The sequence below is a fragment of the Ochotona princeps genome, chromosome X, assembly GCF_030435755.1.
Source record: "Ochotona princeps isolate mOchPri1 chromosome X, mOchPri1.hap1, whole genome shotgun sequence".
NCBI lineage: Eukaryota > Metazoa > Chordata > Mammalia > Lagomorpha > Ochotonidae > Ochotona > Ochotona princeps.
Window position 1 is genome coordinate 62,417,502 of NC_080865.1, and position 23,836 is coordinate 62,441,337.

At 38.5% G+C, this 23,836-nt stretch overlaps 1 protein-coding gene and 1 pseudogene across 5 annotated transcripts in view; both read left to right on the forward strand.

Moving 5' to 3' along the window:
* The window catches only part of DIAPH2 (diaphanous related formin 2), an 859,995-nt gene that overhangs the window by 381,654 nt on the left and 454,505 nt on the right, over positions 1 to 23,836 (forward strand). For all 5 annotated transcript variants that reach the window (XM_058659086.1, XM_058659087.1, XM_058659088.1 and 2 more), the window contains one exon: positions 5,483 to 5,584. In XM_058659086.1, the coding sequence (XP_058515069.1) occupies positions 5,483 to 5,584 (102 nt within the window). The remainder of the gene's footprint in view (positions 1 to 5,482; positions 5,585 to 23,836) is intronic.
* LOC118760564 (U2 spliceosomal RNA) lies at positions 22,009 to 22,159 on the forward strand (annotated as a pseudogene).

The following is a 23,836-nucleotide window of genomic DNA, read 5'->3' on the forward strand; positions in this document are numbered from 1 at the left end:
CTTACTGGCATTAGATTGCACCTCAGTGATGTCTTAAGTTGGATTTCCCTTATTGCCTGGGAGTCTGAGTATTTTCCATATGTTTGTCGGCCATTTGGATTTGTTCCTTTGTATAGTGTCTGCCCATTTCCCATGCCCATTTCTTGAATGGTTTGTTTGTATTGTTGTTTTGGTTGTTCTGGAGATCTTTGTATATTCTGGAGATTACCCACTTGTCCCCTGTGTAGTGTGCAAAGATCTTCTCCCATTTTGTGGGTTGCTTTTTTACTTTGTTGATTGTTTGCTTTGCTGTGCAGAAGCTTCTTCGTTTGATGGAGTCCCATTTGTTTATTTTGATCTTGATTGCTATTGCTTTTGGTGATTTTTTTTTTTTAGGAAGTCAGGGCCTACTCCTAAATCTTGCAGAATGTTTCCATCATTTTCTTACAATAGTTTTAAGGTTTTTGGATGTAGGCTTAGGTCTGTTATCCATTTAGATTTGATCTTAGTGTATAGTGAAAGATGTGGGTCTATCTTCTTGTTTCTGCAGGCTATCAACCAGTTGTCCCAACAGCAGTTATTGAAGAGACCTTCCTTCTTCCCTGGATTGTCATTTGTTTTTTTGTCAAAGATTATTTGGCTGTATCTGTGTGGGTTCCCTTCTGCTGTTTCTATTCTATTCCATGAATCTTCCTTTCTGTCTTTGTACCAGTACCAGGCTGGTTTTTTTTTTTAAGATTTATTCATTTTATTACAAAGTCAGATATACACGGAGGAGGAGAGACAGAGAGGAAGATCTTCTATCCGATGATTCACTCCCCAAGTGAGCCACAACGGGCCGATGCGCGCCCATCCGATGCCGGGAACCAGGAACCTCTTCCAGGTCTCCCACGCAGGTGCAGTGTCCCAATGCATTGGGCCGTCCTCAACTGCTTTCCCAGGCCACAAGCAGGGAGCTGGAAGGGAAGTGGAGCTGCCGGGATTAGAACCAGTGCCCATATGGGATCCCGGGGCTTTCAAGGCAAGGACTTTAGCTGCTAGGCCACGCCGCCGGGCCCATACCAGGCTGTTTTAATAACCACCGCCCTATAGTATGTCCAGAGGTCTGAGATTGTGATCCCCCGTATTAGATTCCTATTCTTCAGGATGGTTCTACTATTCGTGTTTTTTTTTGTGTTTCTAGATGACGCCTTGTATAATTTTTCCAGCTCTATGAAGAATGTTCTGGGTAGTTTGGGATTACGTTGAATGTATTCCTATGTGTCTTTTTATTATCTTCCTCTTCCCATCAGGAATTCATGAGCATGAAAATGTTTTATGGCACAATTTGTCTTTGCATCAGAGTTTAGTATTACATGGAAAAAAAATCAGCTATCTTTAGGCATATAGTATGATGAAAACTTTCAAGCTCTTACAGGGAGTTGACAAGTTAAAACTATAAAATTAATCTGTATTTGCCACAGATTTAAGAATATAAATTGTATTCCAGTTATTGAAATAGGACCTACTAAGCTCTGGTGGTCTATAAACTTACAATTTACTGGCAAAACAGAATCCAAAGTCGGAATCTGTCCAAGCCCACTGAATGTGTTAAATATTTCATAAAGCTCAGCAGAGAAGAAAGGATACGTCACCTCCCACTGTGGAGCTTGCATTCTGAAGTGAGTTATCAGGTTATCTATAGCTAGACATGATATAAAATAACACCAGAAACTTTCACATTCTGAGCTAAAATTCTATTTTCAGCTTGATTGATTTCATAATATCTTAAAATTGAGATGAAGAGTTTTAAGTATTCAGAACTGAATTTTAAAAATAATTTTAATAATGTTCTTAATCTTTCTAATTTAATTTCAATAAAAAAGGCAAAACTGAATCTTTTCTGGAATAATGGACTGATATACTTCACAAAGAATCCCACTAACAGAAAAAAAAAATAGAAACAGTTGAATAATTTCCATACCTGAAAATACTGTGGACAAAATGGAAATGATACCTGAGCATTAAGAAAATGGGCCTGTTGTTCTTGCATAGTTGTGTAGGGCATGTTTTTCTGGAATGCTGATGTAGGCTGCCACTTGAAATGCTGGCATTCTGTATGGACACCATTTAGTGTTCTAGTTGTTCCACTTCAATCTAGTTCCCTTCTAATGTTCATGGGGAACCAGTAAAAGATAGCCCAAGTACTTGGGCCCCTGTTACTCAAGTTGAATACCTGTGTGGAATCCCAGCCTTCTAATTTGGCTTGGGCCAACCCTGGTCATTGAAGCCATTTAAGGAATGAGACAACAAATGGAAAATCTCTTTTGGCCTTAACCTCATCCTCTGTTTCTCCTCTCTTTGTACCACTGCATTCCAACTAAATAAATGGAATAAGAGAGAGATAGTGAAAAAGAAACTCTAACATTCCTATGTAATAAAACCAAGTAAGGAATGTTCTTTGTTGCTCATGCATGTATGCAATTGTATACATCTCTGAGTCAAAGGGCACAGTTATTCAAAACTTGAACCTCAACTAATTAGATGCTGGGTTGCCATTACTGACATAGAGCTTAATAGAAAACCAAAACTTAATGGGAGGACAGGAAAGATAAATGAGGAAAACAAAGGGGCACTTATGACAAGCTAAAATATTTAGACTATATTGAGCTTATATTATATGGAACTTAACCATGTATATTGCCTATCCTGCTTACTTATATTATGAATAAGTATGTAACATGCAAAATGTACTTTTACCCACTTTTAAGTGATTAAATTGCATTAAGTACATTTACATTTCTATGCAGCCATCACCCCTATTCTAGAAATCTTTTATACACCCAAATAGAAATTCTGCACCCAATGAGCAGTAACTCCCTGCATCCTAGACTGTGGATGTAAGTAACTGCAATTCCATTTTCTGTATAAAAAAATTTTGCTTATTCTAGATAATTTATACCAATGGAATGATGAAATATTTGTGCTTTCTCTTCATATTTCACTAAGCAAAGTGTCAAGGTTTATCTTTGTTAGTGTGTGTATCAAAATATTATTCTAGGCTAAATGCCATGGTGCAGCAAATAAAGCTGCTACTTAGGACACCTGCAACCCATGTTGGCTACTCTGCATCTGATCTAGCTTTCTATTATATGTATCCTGGGAGGCAGCAGGTGATAGCTCCCTCCCAGCCTTGATGGGAACCTGGATGGTATTCTAGGATTCCAGTTATTGTGGGCATCTAGAAAGTAAACCCTCTTTCACCTTTATCTTCAATAATAAAAACTACGTATATACCACATTTTATCAATGTATTACTGGATAGCTAGGTAGTTGTTTTCATCTTCTGAATATTTAATAGTGATGCTATATACACTTCTGTACCATTTCTGTTTGAGACCTGTTTGCAGTTACCTGTTTGTGTGTGTACATCTCTAGGTGTATTGGTTCAGGATCCCCAGAAAAGCAAACATAGTAGCTGATCTATTATTATGAGAATGTGGCTCATTCCATTAGGGAGACTGCGAAGTCCCCTGTCTTGTCATTTGTACATTCACCTGAGGGGAGACAGTAACACAATTCTAGTCCCACTGCTGGGTCTGAAGGCTTGTGGAGCAGGGGAGATGAAAAAGCAGCACAAATTGCAGTTGAATGACACAAGATGGTCTATATCTCAGTTCAAGCAGGCAGTCCAGAAACATAATGAAGCAGATTCCTCCTTTGGCCATCTTCTTCTACTCAACTCTCAGTAGATTGCAGTCTGCTCACATGGGGGAGTGGAATCTACATATGTTAATTCAGAATCTGATCTCATCTAGAAACACCCTAATAGTCACACCTAGAAATTATATTTGATCTGGACATCCTGTGACTTGACCAAGTTGATATATTAATCACATTGGTGGCAGAATTGGAGATTATATAACAATTCCATTTAAATTTGAGGACCGACCACACTGTTTTCCGATGATCATTTTGCCATTTTATGTCTTCTCAAGCAATGCATAAGATTTCTGTATTTCCACATTCTTACCAACTTGTTGTCTTCATTTTTGGATAACAACCATTTTAGTGAGAATGAAGCAGTAGTTACTGTAATTGCTATTTTGATACCATTATGAATGGATTTTTTTCTTTGCTTTTTAGAGTTTTGCTAATGCATACAAATGCAACTAATTTTTGCCTGTTGGTTGTATAAGCTGAATTTTTGCTGAGCTTGTTTATTAGCATAACATATCCTCCCCCCTGCCCCCCGGCCCCAGCTACTTGCATGGTGGCTCAACAAGCTTATTCACTGCCTGCAAGGGAACCCATCAGGGTGTCAGCATGGTTGGATTTTTTGAAGGACTTTCCATAATATTGCAAACTGCTGCCCTCTCACTATATTCGCATATGACAGAAAAATAGCATTCTTGCCTGTTCTTTAGATGACACTAATCCCATTCATACAGCCTTGACCCTTTTGACCTAACTAGCTCCCAAAGGCCTTATTTCCAAAACTATGTCATTAAATGTTAGATGTCAGCATGTGAATTTTGCTGGAGCTCAAGCATTTAATCCATGATAGGCCTCAAAATTTAGCATTCATCAGAATTCACCGATTAAGTTTAAATGTTCATTATATGTAAATGTGCAATTTGTAATTAAATATAGATATTTTAAATAATGTGAGGTGTTTCTACAAGTTTATAACATTGAAGAGGGGGCTCAGCGTGGTAGTTTAGTGGCTGAAGACCTCATCTTGTGCACACTGGGATTCCATATGGGTACCAATTCATGTCCCAGCTGCTCCGTTTTCCTATCCAATATGAGTTTTGGTTCAAGTCCCAACTGTCCCAGTTCCATTACAGCTCCCTGACTGGGGCCTAGGAAAGCAGTTAAGGTTGGAACAAAGCCTTGGGACCCTGTACCTGTGTGGGAGATCCAGAAAAAGCTCCTGACTCCCGTCTTTGGATTGGCTCAGCTCTGGTCACTGTGGCTACTTGAGGAGAGAACTAGCAGATGGAAGATCTTTGTCTCTCCTTCTCTGTATATATCTTTCTTTCCAATAAAAATAAGTAGTTCTTAAAAAAAAAAAGGATTGAAGAGGATTCTGAGTTTTAAAAAAGCATGACTAGCAAATGTTTTAGTATTACTATATTTTAGCTAATTCTGTGAAGTATTTTCATATTTTCAATTTAAATTGACCAACTAATGAAAAATACTTAAAATATTGGGCTGTGTGTTTAGGTTACTTAAGATTGCTTAATTTTGAGATTCCTATGTAATCCACTTTAACACATATGTAATGGTGTCCATAGAAGCCAAACAACTTTATATACTTTATTCATATTTCTTTGCAGTCTGTTTTAGTTCAGTTTTTGAGAGAAGAGAATATTCCTTACCATATGACAACTACATTCTGGTACTATAATACAATTATATGTAGAAAGTTACTATCCTAGTAGTTAAGCATTTTAGAATTGTTAATACATCTTTAGAATAATAATAAAAACTGAGCCTTTATATTTTTATTTCTTTTTAGAACCTAATAAAACATCTTCCTGAACAGAAGGTACTCAATGAACTAGCACAGCTCAAAAATGAATATGATGACCTCTGTGAGCCTGAACAATTTGGAGTTGTGGTATGTATTGCGAGCATAAAGCTCACAAATCAGCTGGGAGGTGACACTTGTCAGAAACAGTGAAAAGAAAAGCATTTCAATTGTCTTTATTTTTTTCTGTATAGCTAAGTAATGTAGTATTGTCTGTCCAAAGTCCTAATGTAGCTGTCATTGTCTGTCATTTTATTGAAGATAATTAAATTGACTTCTATGCATGCAAAATACCTTTGGGTACCTTACCAGATGGCCTTTATACTAGTACTATTACTTGTATATGTAATGTTTTATATTGGATTTTATTTGCTATTTTTTAATTTTGATATTTCTGTTAGTATCTAGCCCCAAAGTTTTAGACTGAAATAAAAGGGTAATAACAAACCTTGGGAAGCAGCATTGAGGCCTTAAGTAACTGCTGTTACTGCCACCATCTAGGAGACTGTTTAATTGAGCTCATGTTTCCTGCTTTCAGCTTCCAACCCAGCCCAAGGCATTATAATTTTTTCTTGAATACATCTTTATTTACTTGAAAGGCAATGAAGGGTTGAGAGAGGGTGGTATAGGGAGGAGAAAATCTTCCATCTGCTGGTTTATCACCTAATGGCTACAACATTCAGAGCTTAACCAGGCCAATGCCAGAACCCTGGAACTCCGTGCAGATCTCCCACATGGGTAGCAGAAACTCAGGTATTTTTTGAGCCATCATCTATGGCTTCCTTGGTATGTTGGACAGCTGAATTAGAAATGGGAAACCTTGAAACCCAAACTGGTATTCTAATGTGGGATGTGAGCATCCTGAACATCAGCTTAACCTGCTGTCCTCATAGCAGTTTCTCCCATTGAAGATTTCAGAGAGTGAGTCGGGAGGTGGGATCTCCATGTTGTTGTTTTTGTGTCTGCCTTGCAAATTTTGGCGAGGAAGTACATTGTTTCAGATGGTTCATCCTCAAAATACTCACGTAGTTTATCATAATGCAATTAAATTATTATGAGACTAAATTCTTTTTTCTTATCCTCTATTCTATTTTTTTTACTTTATTTTTTTATTTTTTTATTCATTAATTACATTGTATTATGTGACACAGTTTCATAGGTACTTGGATTCTCCCCAGCCCTCCCCAAACCCTCCCACCATGGTGGATTCCTCCACCTTGTTGCATAACCACAGTTCAAGTTCAGTTGAGATTCCCCCATTGCAAGCGTATACCAAACATAGAGTCCAGCATCTTATTGTCCAGTCAAGTTCAACGGCTTCTTAGGTATACCCTCTCTGGTCTGAAGACAGACCCAGCAGAGTATCATCCCGATCAATTAAAAGCTCCAACATACCATCAGCAAAAATTTACATCATTATGGAGTTAATTGACATAATAATGAGTAACCGATATGTTAAAAATAAATGCGGGTTCTTAACCACCTTCTGTGACCACCTCATTGACATTTCAATTTTAGTTTATACACAACATATAACATACATAACATAACATGTTATACATAACATCATATCCTCTTAAATGAAGGCAAACATGTGGTATTTAACCTTTTGGGATTGGCTCATTTCCCTTAGCATTATGGTTTCCAGTTTGGCCCGTTTGGCCACAAAGAACTGCATTTTGTTTTTTTTTTAATAGCTGAGTAGTATTCCATGGAGTAGATGAACCATAGCTTTCTTATCCAGTCCTCTGCTGATGGGCATTTTGGCTGCTTCCATGTTTTTGCAATTACTGATTGTGCTGCTATGAACATAGGAGTGCATGTTGGTTTCTCACAAAACAATTGTTCTGGATATATTCCTAGGAGTGCTATTGCTGGATCATACGGTATGTTGATTTTGAGTTGTTTGAATGTTCTCCATACTGATTTCCATAGAGGTTGTACCAGCCTGCAGCCCCACCAGCAGTGGAGTAGGGTTCCCTTTTCCCCGCAACCTCGCCAACAAGTGTTGTTGGTGCTTTTATTCATGTGGGCCAGTCTTACTGGTGTTAGGTGGTACTTCATTGACGTTTTAATTTGGATTTCCCTTATTGCCAGGGAACTTGAGCATTTTTTCATATGTTTATTGGCCATTTGGGTTTATTGCTTTGTGAAGTGTCTGCCCATTTCCCATGCCCATTTCTTGAGTGGCTTGTTTGTTTTGGCATTTTGGTTGTTTTGTAGCTCTTTGTATATTCTGGAGATTAGCCCTCTATCACCTACGTAGTGCGCGAAGATCTTCTCCCAATCTGTGGGTTGCTTTTTTACTTTGTTGATTATTTCCCTTGCTGTACAGAAGCTTCTTAGTTTGATGAGATCCCATTGGTTTATTCTGGTCTTGATTTCTATTGCCTTTGGTGTCCTTTTTAGGAAGTCGGGCCCTACCCCTAGATCTTGCAGAGTATTTCCAACATTTTCTTCCAAAAGTTTGAAGGTTTCTGGATGTAGGTTTAGATCTGTTATCCATTTAGATTTGATCTTAGTGTATGGTGAGAGATGTGGGTCTATCTTCTTGTTTCTGCAGGCTATCAACCAGTTGTCCCAACAGCATTTATTGAACAGACCTTCCTTCTTCCCTGGATTGTCATTTGTCTTTTTGTCAAAGATTATTTGGCTGTATCTGTGTGGGTTCCCTTCTGCTGTTTCTATTCTGCTCCACTGATCTTTCTCTCTATCTTTGTGCCAGTATCAGGCTGTTTTGATAACCACTGCCCTATACTATGTCCAGAGGTCTGGGACTGTGATTCCCCCTGCTAAGCTCCTGTTCTTCAGGATGGTTCTAGCTATCCGTGTTTTTTTTTGTGTTTCCAGATGAACCTTTGAATCATTGTTTCCAGTTACATGAAGAATGTTTTGGGCAATTTGATTGGAATTGCGTTGAATGTATATATTGCTTTTGGCAGTATAGACATTTTCATGAAATTGATTTTACCTATCCAGGAGCATGGGATGTTACTCCATCTTTTGAGGTCCTGTTCAATTTCTTTTTTAAGCAGTTTGTAGTTTTCTTCAAATAGGTCTCCTACGTTTTTGGTTAGGTTTATTCCCAGATATTTCATACTTTTCTCAGTTATTTTGAATGGTATCTTGCTGGTTAGGTCTTTTTCCATCTTTGGGCTGTTCGCATACACTATGGCTGTTGATTTTTGTTCATTAATTTTGTACCCTGCCACTCTACCAAACTCTCGTATAAGTTCTAGCAGTCTCTGTATTGAGTCTCTTGGCTCTTCTACATAAAGAATCATATCATCTGTGTATAGTGAGAGCTTGACTTCTTCGTTTCCCATTTGGATTCCTCTGATTTCTTTTTCTTGTCTTATGGCCTCAGCGAGTACCTCTAGGACTGTGTTGAATAGTAGTGGCGAAAGTGGACATCCCTGTCTTGTTCCAGATCTCAGTGGGAAGGGTTCCAGTTTTTCTCCATTCAGCTGGCGTTGGGTTTTTCATATATTGCTTTAAATATGTTGTGGATTTTTCCATCCATGCCTACCTTGGTTAGGGTTTTTAGCAGGAAGTGGTGTTGGAGTTTGTCGAAAGCTTTTTCTGCATCTATTGATACTATCATGTGATTCTTGTTTTTCAGTTTTTGGATGTGGTGTATCACATTTATGGATTTCCGAATGTTGAACCACCCCTGCATTCCAGGGATGAATCCTACTTGATCCGGATGAATGATCTGTCTGATGTGTTTTTGAATTCTATTGGCTAGGATTTTGTTGAGAATCTTAGCATCAATGTTCATCAGAGAGATAGGTCTGTAGTTTTCCTTCTCTGTTGGTCCTCTGGTTTTGGGATTAAGGTAATGTTGGCTTCAAGAATGAGTTTGGAAGGGTTGCTGCCTTTTCTATTGTTTTGAAGAGTTTGTAGAGGATTGGGGTTAGTTCTGTTCGGAATGTTTTGTAGAATTCTGCAGTGAAGCCGTCTGGGCCTGGGCTTTTCTTTGTTGGGAGATCTTTAATCACTGATTCAATCTCTGCTTCAGTTATGGGTTTGTTCAGGTCGTTTGTTGCCTGTGGGCTAAGTTTTGGCAGGTGGTAGAAGTCTAAGAACTTTTCCATTTCTTGGTGGTCTTCTGATTTGTTGGAGTACGGTGCTTTGTAGTAATTTCTAATTATGTCCTTAATGGTTGCAGTGTCTGTTGTTATGTTGCCTTTTTCATCTTTGATGCTGTTAATTCTTGCCTTCTCTTTTTTTTTCTTTGTCAGTTGGGCTAGTGGGGTGTCTATTTTGCTTGTCTTCTCAAAAAACCAGCCTTTTTGATTCATTTATTTTGTGTATAGTTTTTTTTATTTCCATCTGATTAATTTCCTCCCTTGTTTTGATGATTTCTTGTTTCCTATTGTGTGTGGGGCTCTTCTGCTGCTGTTTTTCCAATTCCTGTGTGTGTGTTTTTAGTTCCTGTATTTGGCGCCTCTCTTGGGCCTTGACATGAGCTCCAGTTGCGATGAGTTTACCCCGCAGCACTGCTTTGGCAGTGTCCCACAAATTTTGGAATGTTGTGTCAGAGTTTTCATTGGTTTCCATAAATTTTTTGATCTCTAATTTCTTCTCTGATCCATTGTTCGTTTAATAGCATATTGTTCAGCCTCCAAGAGTTTCTGTATTTCCTGGGGCATTTTGAATTGCTGCTTTCTAATTTCATTCCGTGGTGGTCTGAGAGGGTACATGGTATGATTCCTATCTTTTTGAAGTTATTTAGGTTTGCTTTGTGTCCTATCATGTGGTCGATCCTGGAGAAGGTGCCATGCACTGCTGAAAAAAATGCATAATCTGTGGCCTTAGGGTAAAAAATTCTATAAATATCTATCATGTCCAGTTGTTCTGTTGTTTGTATGAGCTGTGTTGTTTCTTTGTTGAGTTTTTGTTTTGTTGATCTGTCTATTGTTGTTAGCGGGGTGTTAAGATCACCCACTATTATTGTGTGCATATCTGTGTCTCCCCTTAAGTCTGTAAGTAATTGCTTCACGTAGCTAGGTGCGTTGGAATTAGGTGCATATATGTTCACAATGGTGATTACTTCCTGATGGATCAGTCCCTTCACCAATATATAATGTCCTTCCCTGTCCTTTTTGATGTGTGTCAGATTGAAGTCCACATCATCTGAAATTAGGATAGCTACCCCAGCCTTTTTTTCTCGTCCATTGGCATGAAATATCTTTTTCCATCCCTTCACTTTCAGTTTCTTAGAGTCTTTTCTGGTTAGATGTGTCTCTTGTAGGCAACAGATAGTTGGGTCCTGTTTGATGATCCATTCTATTAATCTATGCCTTTTGATTGGTGAGTTCAGGCCATTTGTGTTAAGAGTTAAAATTGAGAGGTTGTGATTTTGCCCTGCCATACTTGTTTTTGTGGGTGTTGATATCTGTGTAATTGTCCCTCCTTGTGTGGACTTTATTGGGGAGACCTTCCTGTTTGCCATCTTTGCTTATGATTCGCCTCCTTTTTTTCTGGATTTAGTGCATTTCTAAGGAATTTTGTAGAGCTGGTTTGGTGCTGGCATATTCTTCTAATTTCACTTTGCTATGGAAGTATCTGATTTCGTTCTCAAATACGAATGAGATCTTTGCTGGGTACAATATTCTTGGTTGACAGTTGTTCTGTTTCAGGATTTGGAAGATCTTTGTCCATTCTCTTCTTGCTTGTAAGGTCTCTTCAGAGAAGTCAGCAGTGATTCTGATTGGTTTTCCCCGGTATGTGATCTTTTCTCTGCTTCATACTTGTCTCAGGATTCTTTCTTTGTCTTCATTGGAGTGGAACTTGAGAACCGCATGTCTGGGTGAAGATTGCTTTGTGTCATATCTGCTGGGAGTCCTCTGACCATCCTGGATTTGGGCTGGGTTCAGTTCCAAATGTTTTGGAAGTTTTCCTGTATAATTTCGTCGAGCACCATTTGCATTCCTGACTCTCTTTCTGCTCCTTCAGGAAGACCAATAATCCTAATATTCGATTTTCTGAGGTTGTCTTTCATTTCTTGTATGGTCTTATTGGCTTTGTTCAGACTTGTCTCCAGCTGTTTAATGAGCTGGGTATGTTCATTTGGTGTGTCTTCCGTTTCAGAGATCCTCTCTTCTGCTGTATTTATTCTGTTGATTAGGCTCTCAATTTTGTGTTCTAAGTCAAGGATTTTACTTTTCATTTGTTGTATTTCTGTGACTATGTGGTTCTTGAATTCCTTGAAGTCCTCCCAATTCTTCTCATTGTCTCTGACAGATTTTAACATTATTTTTTTGAATTCCTTGTCTGGTAGATCTTCCATGTCTTCATCTCACATCTCTGAAATAGACATTGGCTTTTGATCCTTTGTTGGTGGGGTGCTGGCTGTCTCATCTGGATCATTACCTTTTCTGGTATTTCTTCCCATTGTGTTAGTGTTTCTGTTTTGAGAGACCCAGGCTCCAGCGTGCTGAGGGGTCTCCAAGTGTTATCCTGCAGAGATCGGAGCCTGCAGGCGTGGAGTAGCAGGGTGCGGGAATTTTCAAAGCACTTTTGGTGCGTCTCCAGTACACTGGACCTCAGGGCGCCACTTCCAAGGCCCAGCGGATTCAAAGTGTACTCTCAGCTCGTCCCCTACACGTATGCGACCACAGGGTGTGGGGGAATGAAGGCACTCTCTGTGTACGCCCCCTGTGCGTGGGATCACAGGGCACGCAGGATTCTAGGTGGTTTCTTGGTGTGTCCGCAGTGCCAGGGACTGCAGGGCATGGAGGTTCCAGGTGCTCTCTGGGAACGCCTCCTGTACGCTGGTCCGCAGTACCCTCCTGGTGAGTCTCCCAAGCACAGGACTATAGGGCGTGGGGTGTTCCAGGTGCTCTCTGGAAGCGCCTCCTACGCAGGTCCGCCCACCCCAGCAGCACGGGACCGCCCACCCCAGTGCTTGAACGGGACCACCCAGCCCAGAGGCACGCCTGGGTCTGCACAGTCCAGAGGCGTGCTCGGGTTCCTGTGGATCAGTGCCGCCTGGCTGTGTGCCAGTCCACAAGTCATGGGGGAGTATTCAGTGTGCCTTTTGCCTTTCTCCTCAGCGCACAGGACCGCTGTGCATTACCTCCAAGACACAGTTTTGGCAGTTTCAAGGCACTTGCCCTGTGTCCCCAGACGCTGGAATCTCCGGGGGGGAGGGGTGGGGAGATGAGCACCAAGGATGTTCAGGCTTTGTGCATGCCCCTGGAGGGTTAACTCCGGGAGTCCCCAACCCACTGCCACCCCTACCCAGCTCACTCAAACCTCAGGTTCTTGCAGTCTGTTTCTGCCGCTGGTGAGGACCTTCGCTGCGGGTGCGTCTCCTGGCGACTGCTGCAGGTGCAGGTCCTGACGACTGTGGTGAGTGTGGGTCCTGAAGACTGCAGGTCCTGGCGACTGCGGCTCCTGGTGGCTGCACTTAAACGTGACTCAGCAGTTCTGGAGCGGGAAGCCATCTTCCCTGCCTTGTGTTTTGTTTTGTTTTGTTTTGTTTTTTCCTGGTTGCTCCTCCGAGTTGTGTGGATTTTTTTTGGCTCCACACTGTCCAGGGAACTTCACGTTCCTCTCCCTGCAGCTCTATGCTGCTCCAGTTATGCTTTTGTTGCATTCTATCCCTCTCTGTCTGTGAGCTCCCTTACATCCATCCTCCTATGTCGGCCATCTTGCGAGTCTCCTCTGTTCTATTTAAGGGGTACTTTTGTTGATGAAGTATATGTTTGTATTAAAATATGTAGACCCATGTGTTTAGTATTCTTAAAACTTGCTATTTATTTGACCTAAAAAGGGTAAAAAGCTGGACATCATGATTTACTTACTTTCATAGATGTAAAAGCTCTTCTTTATTTAGGTATGCAGTACAAGTTTGTTTGCTGTATTAAGGAGCAGTTTCTTTATTGTTTCTACCTGTAGCCTGAATTCTTGAAAGCCTCCATCCACATTCTAAGAATTTTAAAATCTCCAGCATACTCCTTGGCCAATAAAGATTGTCTCATTCATTCTAAAATATTTTGTAATCTTTCTGACACAAATATATTATAACTGATCAACTTTGGTACTTTGCTCTTTAAAAGTCATGTTTAAAGTAAAACAGAAAAAAAAGCCCCAGTTAAAATGAAATTGTAAGAGATTAAGCATATAGTATTATTTTTGAACATGCTTAGTAACCTTTTGCCCATACTTAGAGGTTTTAATGTAAGATATAGCACAACCTACAATGATGTACATGGATTCTATCAAATCCATAAAAATGAAATAAAAATATGCATTTGAGATCATATTGAGCATATAGAGATACTTGAAATGTGTACATTGAGGCAGACAAATTAATTAACTGGATTGGTAATTATTATTTATTAACTAGCATCGCTTGAATGCAATATTAAATTCCATTTCCTACACCCAAAGTCCACACTTGAAACCTAAGCTGCATAAATTCATATTAGAGTTGAAGTAAGGCTATATTCCATCTGAGAATTCAGCTGTGTCATGATGGTTATAAGTTTTACAGTAAGTATACTACACAATTTCTCTGAAGCTATTTATTTCTTAATGCAGTTTATCTTAGAAGATGTATTAGTTTGCCAAGCAAGTCCTTCGAAAGGAATATCCTTAGTATCACTCTGAGGAAATGAAGGTTAGGAACATAAAAAGTAATATACCTTCTGAACCGAAAGGAAACTAAAACGTGGAAGAGATTTCTTGTTTATGTACATATCCATAAATAATTCTGTGGATGTGTGTGCATAAAGTTATCTGATCCTATATTAACTTTCTTTCACAAAACTTAAAAGTGGGGCCCGGCGGTGTGGCCTAGCGGCTAAAGTCCTCGCCTTGAAAGCCCCGGGATCCCATATGGGCACCGATTCTAATCCCAGCAGCTCCACTTCCCATCCAGCTCCCTGCTTGTGGCCTGGGAAAGCAGTTGAGGACGGCCCAATGCATTGGGACCCTGCACCAGTGTGGGAGACCCGGAAGAGGTTCCTGGTTCCTGGCATCGGATGGGCACGCATCAGCCCGTTGTGGCTCACTTGGGGAGTAAATCATCGGACGGAAGATCTTCCTCTCTGTCTCTCCTGTATATCTGGCTTTGTAATAAAATAGATAAATCTTTAAGAAAAAACTTAAAAGTGATAAAGGCCATTAGGAAATAGTTTATACTACGGAAATTACTTAAGATACTATCCATCAGGATTTGCCAAACAAAATTTAGGTAAACTTATAAAGAATAATATCTTTGAAGTAATTCTATAAGACATATTTTGCAGTGCTTAGAGCAATATCTTGTATTAAATGAGCAAAAAATTATGTGTTGAATGGAATCATGGAAATTTAAAAAATACGTTCAGATTTATATGAAAGGCAGAGTTACAGAGAGAGAGAGAAAGACAGAGAGACAGAGAGAGAGAGATCACCCTCTAGTTCACTACCCAAGTTGCCACAACTACTGGAGATGGATTGGTGTGAAACCAAGAGCTAGGAGCTTCTTCCTGATCCCCCATGTGGATGCATGCACCCAAGCACTTGGGCCATCGTAGTCCACTTTCCCAGGCCATTAACAAAGAGCTAGATTGGAAGTGGAACAGCTAGAACTAAAACCAGTGCACAAATGTGATGTGATTGCTGTAGCAGCCCTATGGACATTTAATAAAACTAAGTCCGAACAAAAATTCAGAAATAGCATATTTTAGCTTCATAAAAGTGAAAATTTATGAGGCTGGCTTTGTGTTACAATGGGTTAAGAAACCACATGCAGCATAGACATAGTTTTTAAGTGCTGGTTCCTGTACTCCCTTATCACTTCTGATCCAGTTTGCTGATGATGTGTCTGGAAAACAGTGTAAAATGGTCCAAGTACTTAGGCTTCTGTCACCCTTTTGGGAGACCCAGATAAAGCTCCTGGCTCCTGATTCAACTTGGCCCTATCCTATTTGTTTTGGCCATTTGGGGAGTGAACCACCTGATGGAAGGGGTATGTGTGTGTGAAGGGGGGTGTCTGTGTCCCTAACTCTGTAACCTTGCCTTTCAAATATGCAAATTAATATTTAAAAAGTAAAAATTTGGGCCCCAGAGCTGTATTCTACTGGATAAAGTCCTCACTTTGCAGATGCTGGGTTCCTATGTAGGCACCAATTCTAATCGTGGTGGCCCCACTTCCCATCCAGCTCCCTGCTTGTGGCCTGGGAAAGTAGTGGAGGAGGACGGCCCAAAGTCTGGGACCCTGCATGTGCATGGGAGCCCTGGAAGAAGCTCCTGGCTCCTTGCTTTGGATCAGCTTAGCTCCAGCCATTGCAGTCTCTTGGGGAGTGAATGATTGGATGGACTATCTTCCTCTCTGTCTCTCCTCCTCTCTGTATATCTGACTTTCCAATAAAAATAAATAATTTTTTTAAAAACGTCAAAATTTACCAGATGCACATTTCTTCATATATGTGCTGGAATTGAGTTTACTTTGTGTGAATATTTCCAAGTCCTTTTTGGCTCTTTTTTTTTTTATTATTTAACTTCATTAATTACATTGTATTATGTGACACAGTTACATAGATACTTGGGTTCTCCCACCCCTCCCCAAACCCTCCCACCATGGTGGATTCCTCCACCTTGTTGCATAACCACAGTTCAAGTTCAGTTGAGATTCCCCCATTGCAAGCATATACCAAACATAGAGTCCAGCATCTTATTGTCCAGTCAAGTTCAACGGCTTCTTAGGAATACCCTCTCTGGTCTGAAGACAGAGCTAGCAGAGTATTATCCCAGTCAATTGAAAGCTCCAACATACCATCAGCAAAAATTTACATCATTATGGAATTAATTGACATAGTAATGAGTAACCAATATGTTAAAAGTAAATGCGAGTTCCCAGCCACCTTCTGTGACCACCTCACCTATACTTCAATTTAGTTTATACACAACATATAACATTCAAAACATAACATGTTATACATAACATCATATCATCTTAAATTAAGGCAAACATGTGGTATTTAACCTTTTGGGATTGGCTCATTTCCCTTAGCATTATGGTTTCCAGTTTGGCCCATTTGTCATTTGTCAACACTCATAATGATGGCAGTTTTTGGAAATGTATATAATCTTCTGTACTATTGAGAGTCTCCAAATGGGATAATCTTTTGGCCTCTATTCTCATCTCCCATTAACATGATCATTGCTTACTTTATAAATACTTGAGTTTATATCTTATGATTTCTGTATCAAAATTTCTACCGTTTTCCTGAATTTATAAAATAAATAAAGTTTCTTGACAGTCTTATTGTTCTCTTATTCTTTCATCTTCCTGCTTCGTTTGGTGAACTTATTGAATCACTATTTTTTGACGTTTTAGATTTCACCTCATTTGACCCTTCAGTGTCATTTCAGCAATTACTTCACTTGTACCCATTCAGTGATCATTCACTTTTTTCACAGCAATTTTTCCTTAATTACCCATCCCCCTCAAACTCTGTCACCTTCCTATTCTTTTTACTTACCACAGCTACCTAACTTCTTTCTTGTGATAGAAAAGGAGAAACCCTGATGTCAACATTTACAATACCTCTTTTACCTATAAAACTGTCTCTAGCCATGTCTTTCATTAATCCATTCTCTGTCAAAATCAAACTAGATAACCAATGATTGTTACTATGACTATTATCATTGTTACTGATAAAGCAAATATTTTGAAGGGTTACTATGAAGAGTCTGTTCAGAGCACAGACTTAACCTGTTTGTTCCCGAACCCTATGTGCCAAGCACTATTAGCTCCATGGACACACAGAGTTTTTTTTTTTTTTTTTTTCATAGTAGATTAGGAAACTACATCCACTGAAGACTTGGTAAATTGACCTAGATTATAAAGTTAGTAGATTCAGAATTCAGACCCAGACAGTTGAAATTCATAGGCAGTGCTTTTATTCAGTATGCAGAGACAGAGAGTTGTTCCACTGAATAATACATTTTCACCTCTATGTTGGGCAATGATATCCCCTTCTTATTGAGGTCAGTAGCATTGCTTGCCCACTTTACTTATGTTAATATTATTATTGCCATTTCAGGTTGTCAGTCTCCATTTTCCCCCATCACTTCAGGAAAAGAATATACAAAAACAAAAGCATAACTAATTTTCTTCCTAAATAAATAAATAGGTACTTGGGTGGATAAATGTATAAATATCCCTCATTGTTTCTGAGGTCCCTGCTAGCTACAACTCTATCTCCATTTTCTTTTTTTTTAAGATTTATTTATTTTTTTATTTGAAAGTCAGATACATATAGGGGAGGAGAGACAGAGAAGAATATCTTCTGTCCGTTGATTCACTCCCCAAGTGACCTCAGTGGCTGGAGCTGAGCTGATCCAACGCCAGGAGCCAGAAGTCTCTTTCAGATCTCCCATGTGGGTGCAGGATCTCAGGGCTTCAGGCCGTTCTCCACTACTTTCCCAGGCCACAAGCATGGAGCTAGATAGGAATTGAGGCTGCTGGGATTAGAACTGGTGCCCATATGGGATCCCAGCACATTCAAAGCCGTTAGGCTGCTGCGCCAGGCCCTCCATTTTCTAATTTCAATTTTTGTAAGAATTAATCTCCTTTTATTCTGTATTGTTTTACCTCTCATTCAAGCTCAACCAATCGCATGCTTAAACAATGTATAGGAAATTTTCTGAAAGGTCATTAATTACCTCTTGATCAGTCAATGATTACTTTCTGGTTGCATCTAAAATATATAACTGGCTTACTCATTTGTGCCTATCTATATCAGACCACTTTTGTTTTCATGATCATCCTCAATGCTTTTCTGTAACATGAAAGCTGTATTTATCAACTTCTTATGATTTACAAGGCACTGTCTGGTCTGGTGCTCTTGCATGTACCCTAATCTTCTGTGGCTTGATTTTGCTCAATATGCTTCAGCTACATTGTGCTTTGCTGCCTAAGGACCGTGCACATACTGCTCCCTCTTATCTCTATTGACTGCCTATTCTTCTGCTCATTCTTCAAATATTAGCTTCACTTTTGCCTACCTAGTGAAACCATCATTTACCTGTCATGGAAAACTAAGACTTCCTACTAAACTCTGAACACCTTTTTTTTCCTTTCCGAATTATTATGGTATTTAACGAAACATCTATTTTTGAGGCTATTTATAAAATGTTATTAATTCTTCTGGATTGGAAATTGTACTTAATGAATATTTTTAAATTAATTACCATGAAGACAAAGTCAAGTGGACTCTTGTCAGTTCTGTCTTTTCCTAGATTCATTTGGATATTTATGACATTTAAAAATTAGGCTCTGTTAAAATATATTTACATATTTAATTGAAAGGAAGAGTGGCAGCGTAGAGAGGAAGGAAGGAGAAATTTCCCAATTGCTGTTTAATCTCCAAATGGCTGTAGCACCTGGGGCTTAGCCAGGCCGAAGTCAGGATCCTGGAACTTCAGCTTGGTCTCCCACATGGGTGACAGGGACCCAAACATATTTGCCATCTTCCAGTGTTTTCAGAGTCACATTGGCAAGGCACTGGATTGGAAGCAGTGCATCCAACTCAAAGTGACATTCCAGCATGGGATGCCGACATTTTGTGGGGTGGCTAAACCTACTCTGCCACAATGGTGGCACCTCAGCTCTTTTTTAAAACCTTTCCTTATGGGCCTGTTGTGATAGCCTAGTGGCTGAATCCTTGCCTTGGATCCTCAGGGATCCCATATGGGTGCTGTTTTTTATCCCAGCAGCTCCACTTCCCACTCAGTTTCCTGTTTGTATTGATTGCCAGCTTCCCACTGATTTGTCCTCCAGCCTGCCTCCCAAAGATCTGAATTTGGTACACTATTGTAATTAAGTGTTGTGTCTTTACTGGAAAAGAAGCAAAGATCTTTCAAAGTTCTGGCAGTTAACCCCCCCAACAGGAGCTTTTAGACTCTACTTCCCATCAAACTCCCTGCTTGTGGCCTGGGAAAGTAGTTGAAGATGGCCCAAAGCCTTAGGACCCTGTACCCACGTGGGAAACCTGGAAGAAGCTCCTGGCTTCAGATGAGCTCAACTTAGGTAATTGTGGCCACTTGGGGAGCGAACCAGCGGATGGAAGATCTTTGTCTCTCCTTCTCTCTGTATATCTGACTTTCCAATAAATATAAATAAATAAACCTTTAAAAAAGAAGAAAAATTCTTTCCTTCCTTACATAATCAATAAATGATTTTAAGTTATATTCCCCTAACCCTAGCCAGTATCCTACAGAGATTCTGTTATTATATACATAGTAAAACCAAAACTTTGTCAGGATAGACGTGCTGCTAAGCATAGACATGGTGTGAGATAACTAGTACAAGATTCATTACAGTAGTAGTAGTAGTAGTAGTAGTAGTAGTAGTAGTAGTAGTAATAACGATGGAAAATAGTAGAATTGGCAATCCTGAGAGAAATTCTGAAAGAAAGAAGCTTGTGTGAGATGGTGGCTGTGTTACTAAGATTTGTGTAGCCTTTTGGGTTTTCTAGCAACCATATCATTGGGTTAACGTATATTCACACATAAGCAGGCTGGGGTGTGTGGTGGGGAGAGAAAAGTGAGAAAAGCAAAAAGAAGGAAGAAAAAAGAAGAGACCTTTATTTTTAGAGGCAGACCTCCTGGAAAAGGATATACTAGTTCCTGCACCTTCTATGATCAATAATCCTCTTCTTCAGAGGGGTATATTGGTTGCCTAGCTTCCCACTGACTTGTCTTCCAACCTACCTCCCATAGAATTGAATTCAGTGCACTGTTGTAATTATGTGCTATACCTGTACTAGAAAAGAAGCACAGATCTTTGAAAGCTCCCCAGCAGGAGCTTTTAGACTCTTTGGAGTATGTTTTCAGCTCAGCTGTTATCCAACCTCAGAGTTACGGAAATTCCCACTTGTGTCGCACTGAGCATAGAGACCCATACTGTGTGTATCTATTAAACTAACACATCTTCTGAGAAAAAGAAGACAATAATTAGTTCTCTTAGTAATCGGTACTTTGTTTTTCTGACTTCAAAATTACCCATATTTTTCAATTAAAAACATTTTAAAGCTATAATACAACAAAAAGATGTTGAGATTACCTCATGCATAAACATATTTGTAATGAAATGCACACATTAATGTGATATTGCTGACAGCACACTTAATTTTTTTTATTTACACAAGAAGTTTGGATTTATGTCTGTAGTTGGAAATAGAATTATAAAATTGTTGTGCTTTAAGTTCTTAACAGCTTTGGAAGAGTTTATTAGGTCTATTTATGATAGCTTAACCAGGTGAAAAGGAAATTCTAAAATGATATTTTCTTCCTTATATTATCAACGGCAATTAGCTTCAATAGAAAAATTTAGATCTTTTCTATTAATATTAAATCACTTTATAAGTTTGTATATTCATGGGGCAAGATGTACTTTATCTGCTTGCATTCAAAGTGTTCAGTGTTTTGATATGTAATGCCCTAATTGTTTCTAATTTCATTCTCTTTATAAATATGAATGATAGCTTTTCAGATGTGTATTTATTTTAGTTGGGAATAAACTGGCTTTCTAATCTTCAGATAGGGGAAAAGAAACTTAATTCCCAAATCCATGTATTTATTTTCTTGTTCATTTCATTAACTTCTAATAATCCTTTTTTGGGTGACGTGATTGCTTATTTCCTTCATCTGTTGAAACAGAACAAGGTAAAATAAAATCAACTGAAAACCAGATATTCACTTTAGGCTTATGTATATCAAGCAATTCTGCTGTTGATTGCTTTTCATTAAATCACACAAATCGTTAATTTGTCACTCATTTGTAATAAAATAGCATAACATCACAGTAGAAGTTTGACGGCTATTTGTGGCCACAAAGTTGTTTTGAGAGTGACTTTTTAAGTGTATTGCTGAACTTTTTAGAATGATTGCTTTGAATTGACACTGTCTTTAAGGACAGAAGTTATGGTCGATTCTCAGCTAAAGACAAGTAGTTGCTTATTGAGGCATAATTTGCACATGTTATGATCTTTGGAGAAGTACTTCCTATCAGCATAATTACTCTGCTCTGCAGTTTTTAACAGTTCATTTTTTCAAAGCCTCCACATCACAAATTAACAGTTGCTGTTAACCTTTCATGTCTAATGTGCTAACATTGCTGTTTGCTACAAATAGCATATAAACTTCAATTGATTACTTCTTCGAAAACAGTTCTTGAATTTGCTGCAGAAAGTACATTGAGGATTAGCAGCAGTCTTGCTTTTGAGGAGGTATTTGTCTAATTTATAAGTACATATATATAAATATATATTTCCATATATATAGAAATTATGTAATTAAGGGAGAATCATGATACCCTTATTTTCTATATTATTGTTGGTTTAACATTTCATTTTATTTATAACTGAGAAATAAATGTATATGTTTGTAAGGCACAGTATCATTTGGACATATGTATATATTGTAGGATCATCAACTGAGGCTAATATATCTGTAAATTAACACATGTATTTCTTGTGATGAGACCCTTAGAATCTACTCCTTATGTGATGACTTCTGGGACTTTTGGCTAAGATCCAGTGTAGTATCTGTTCTTATCAGTTTGAAATATACATTGCACTATTGTTGAGTGCCCTCACCAAGCTGTGCATTAGGTCATCAGGAGCTATCTCTCCTTGTAACTGAAATTTTGCACCTTTTAATCAACATCTTCCCATATCTATATCTGCAGGCAGCTTTTGAATCAATTTGTGTGAAGTTCTGCTTGCTGTCTAACTTCAATACCTCCTTCTTTCATGTAGCTTCATTATCATCCCCTGTATTACAGTTACAAACTCAATTTTTAATATATATTTAATGGATAGTGTATCAGTTTCAAATTTTAAAATAGTCATGTCAATAAAAACTATAATAGTGTATCTTTCTGAACTGTTTAACAAAGATTTAAAATAAAGTTTCACAAAACTATTTTTAACAAAGCTGTTACACACAGATTTTTCTATATTTGTTTTATTGTTTCTCTTTTTTTCAACTTTAAATCTCACATATATGAAAGAGCATGTGGTGTTTTTCTTTCTGTATTCTGCTTACTTCAATCAACATGTCTTCCAGTTACAATTTTCAGATAAATGATAGAATTTCATTTTTATATAGCTGAATACTATTGCATTTATTTCTCAGTATATATATTTGCATATATGTGTGTATGCATATAAATATCTACATACACCACTTTTTTAAAAAATACAGATTTATTCATTTTAATTGCAAAGATATACTTACAGAGAGACTGAGATACAGAGCGAGAGAGATATCTTCTTTCTGATGGCTCACTCCCCAGATAACTGCAATGGCTGGGGTTTAACTTAGGGAAAACCAGGAACCAGGAGCATCTTTTGGGCCTCCCACAAGGTCCATCCATCATGCTAGACCTTTAATTTTTATTATCCATTCATCTGCTTACAGATACCTTTGTTGAATTCTGTATTTTTTGCTATTGAGAGCAGTGCTAGAGCAGTGCTGCTATAAACCTGGTGGTGCAGTTAGCACTTTCATTTGATGTGGTCATGCGATCATGTTGCACATGTACCCAGTAGTGGTATTACTGAACCATAGGGCAAGTCTATTGCTAGTTTTCAATGAAATTTCCATATTATTTTCCATGGCTGCTACACTAATTTGCCTTTGCACCAACAGCGTATAAAAGTTCTGATCTCTCTGTATCTTTACCAACATTTCTTGCTCTTTGTATTATTTTGTTTTTTAGTAATAACTGTTCTGATGGGGTAAGACAAGATCTAATTGTGATTTGGATTGGTATTTCCCTGATGGATAGTGATGCTGAGTGTTGTTTTCTCATATATTTGTTAGTCATTTGTAATCTTCTTGGAGACCTGTCTGCATAGGTCCTTTGTCCATGTTTTTAGCTAGATTAGTGGGGTTTTTCTTTTGACATTTTATAAATACTTTGTCGCATAAAAAACTTGCAAATACTATCACAAAACCATGCAAATATATACAGTAAAGCATATTAGACCTGAAATGAGAGAGAGAGATTCCATTATAATAATTGTGGGGTTCTCAACACCCCAGTTTCATCAGTGGCTCAATCATTCAGTAAGAAAATCAACAAAGATATATTGGAGGTGGACCATAGAATTGAGCAAATACATCTAACAGACATTTATAGAACATCTCATCCAACAGCTCCAGGATACACATTCTTCTTATTAGTACATGGAATATTTTCTAGGATAGGCAATATATTAGGCCACAAATCAAGTCTCAGTGTATTCAAAAAGATTGAAATCATATCATGTATCCTCCAAGACCCCAAAGGAATGAAACAACAAGAAGATTAGAGGAACACTTACAAAT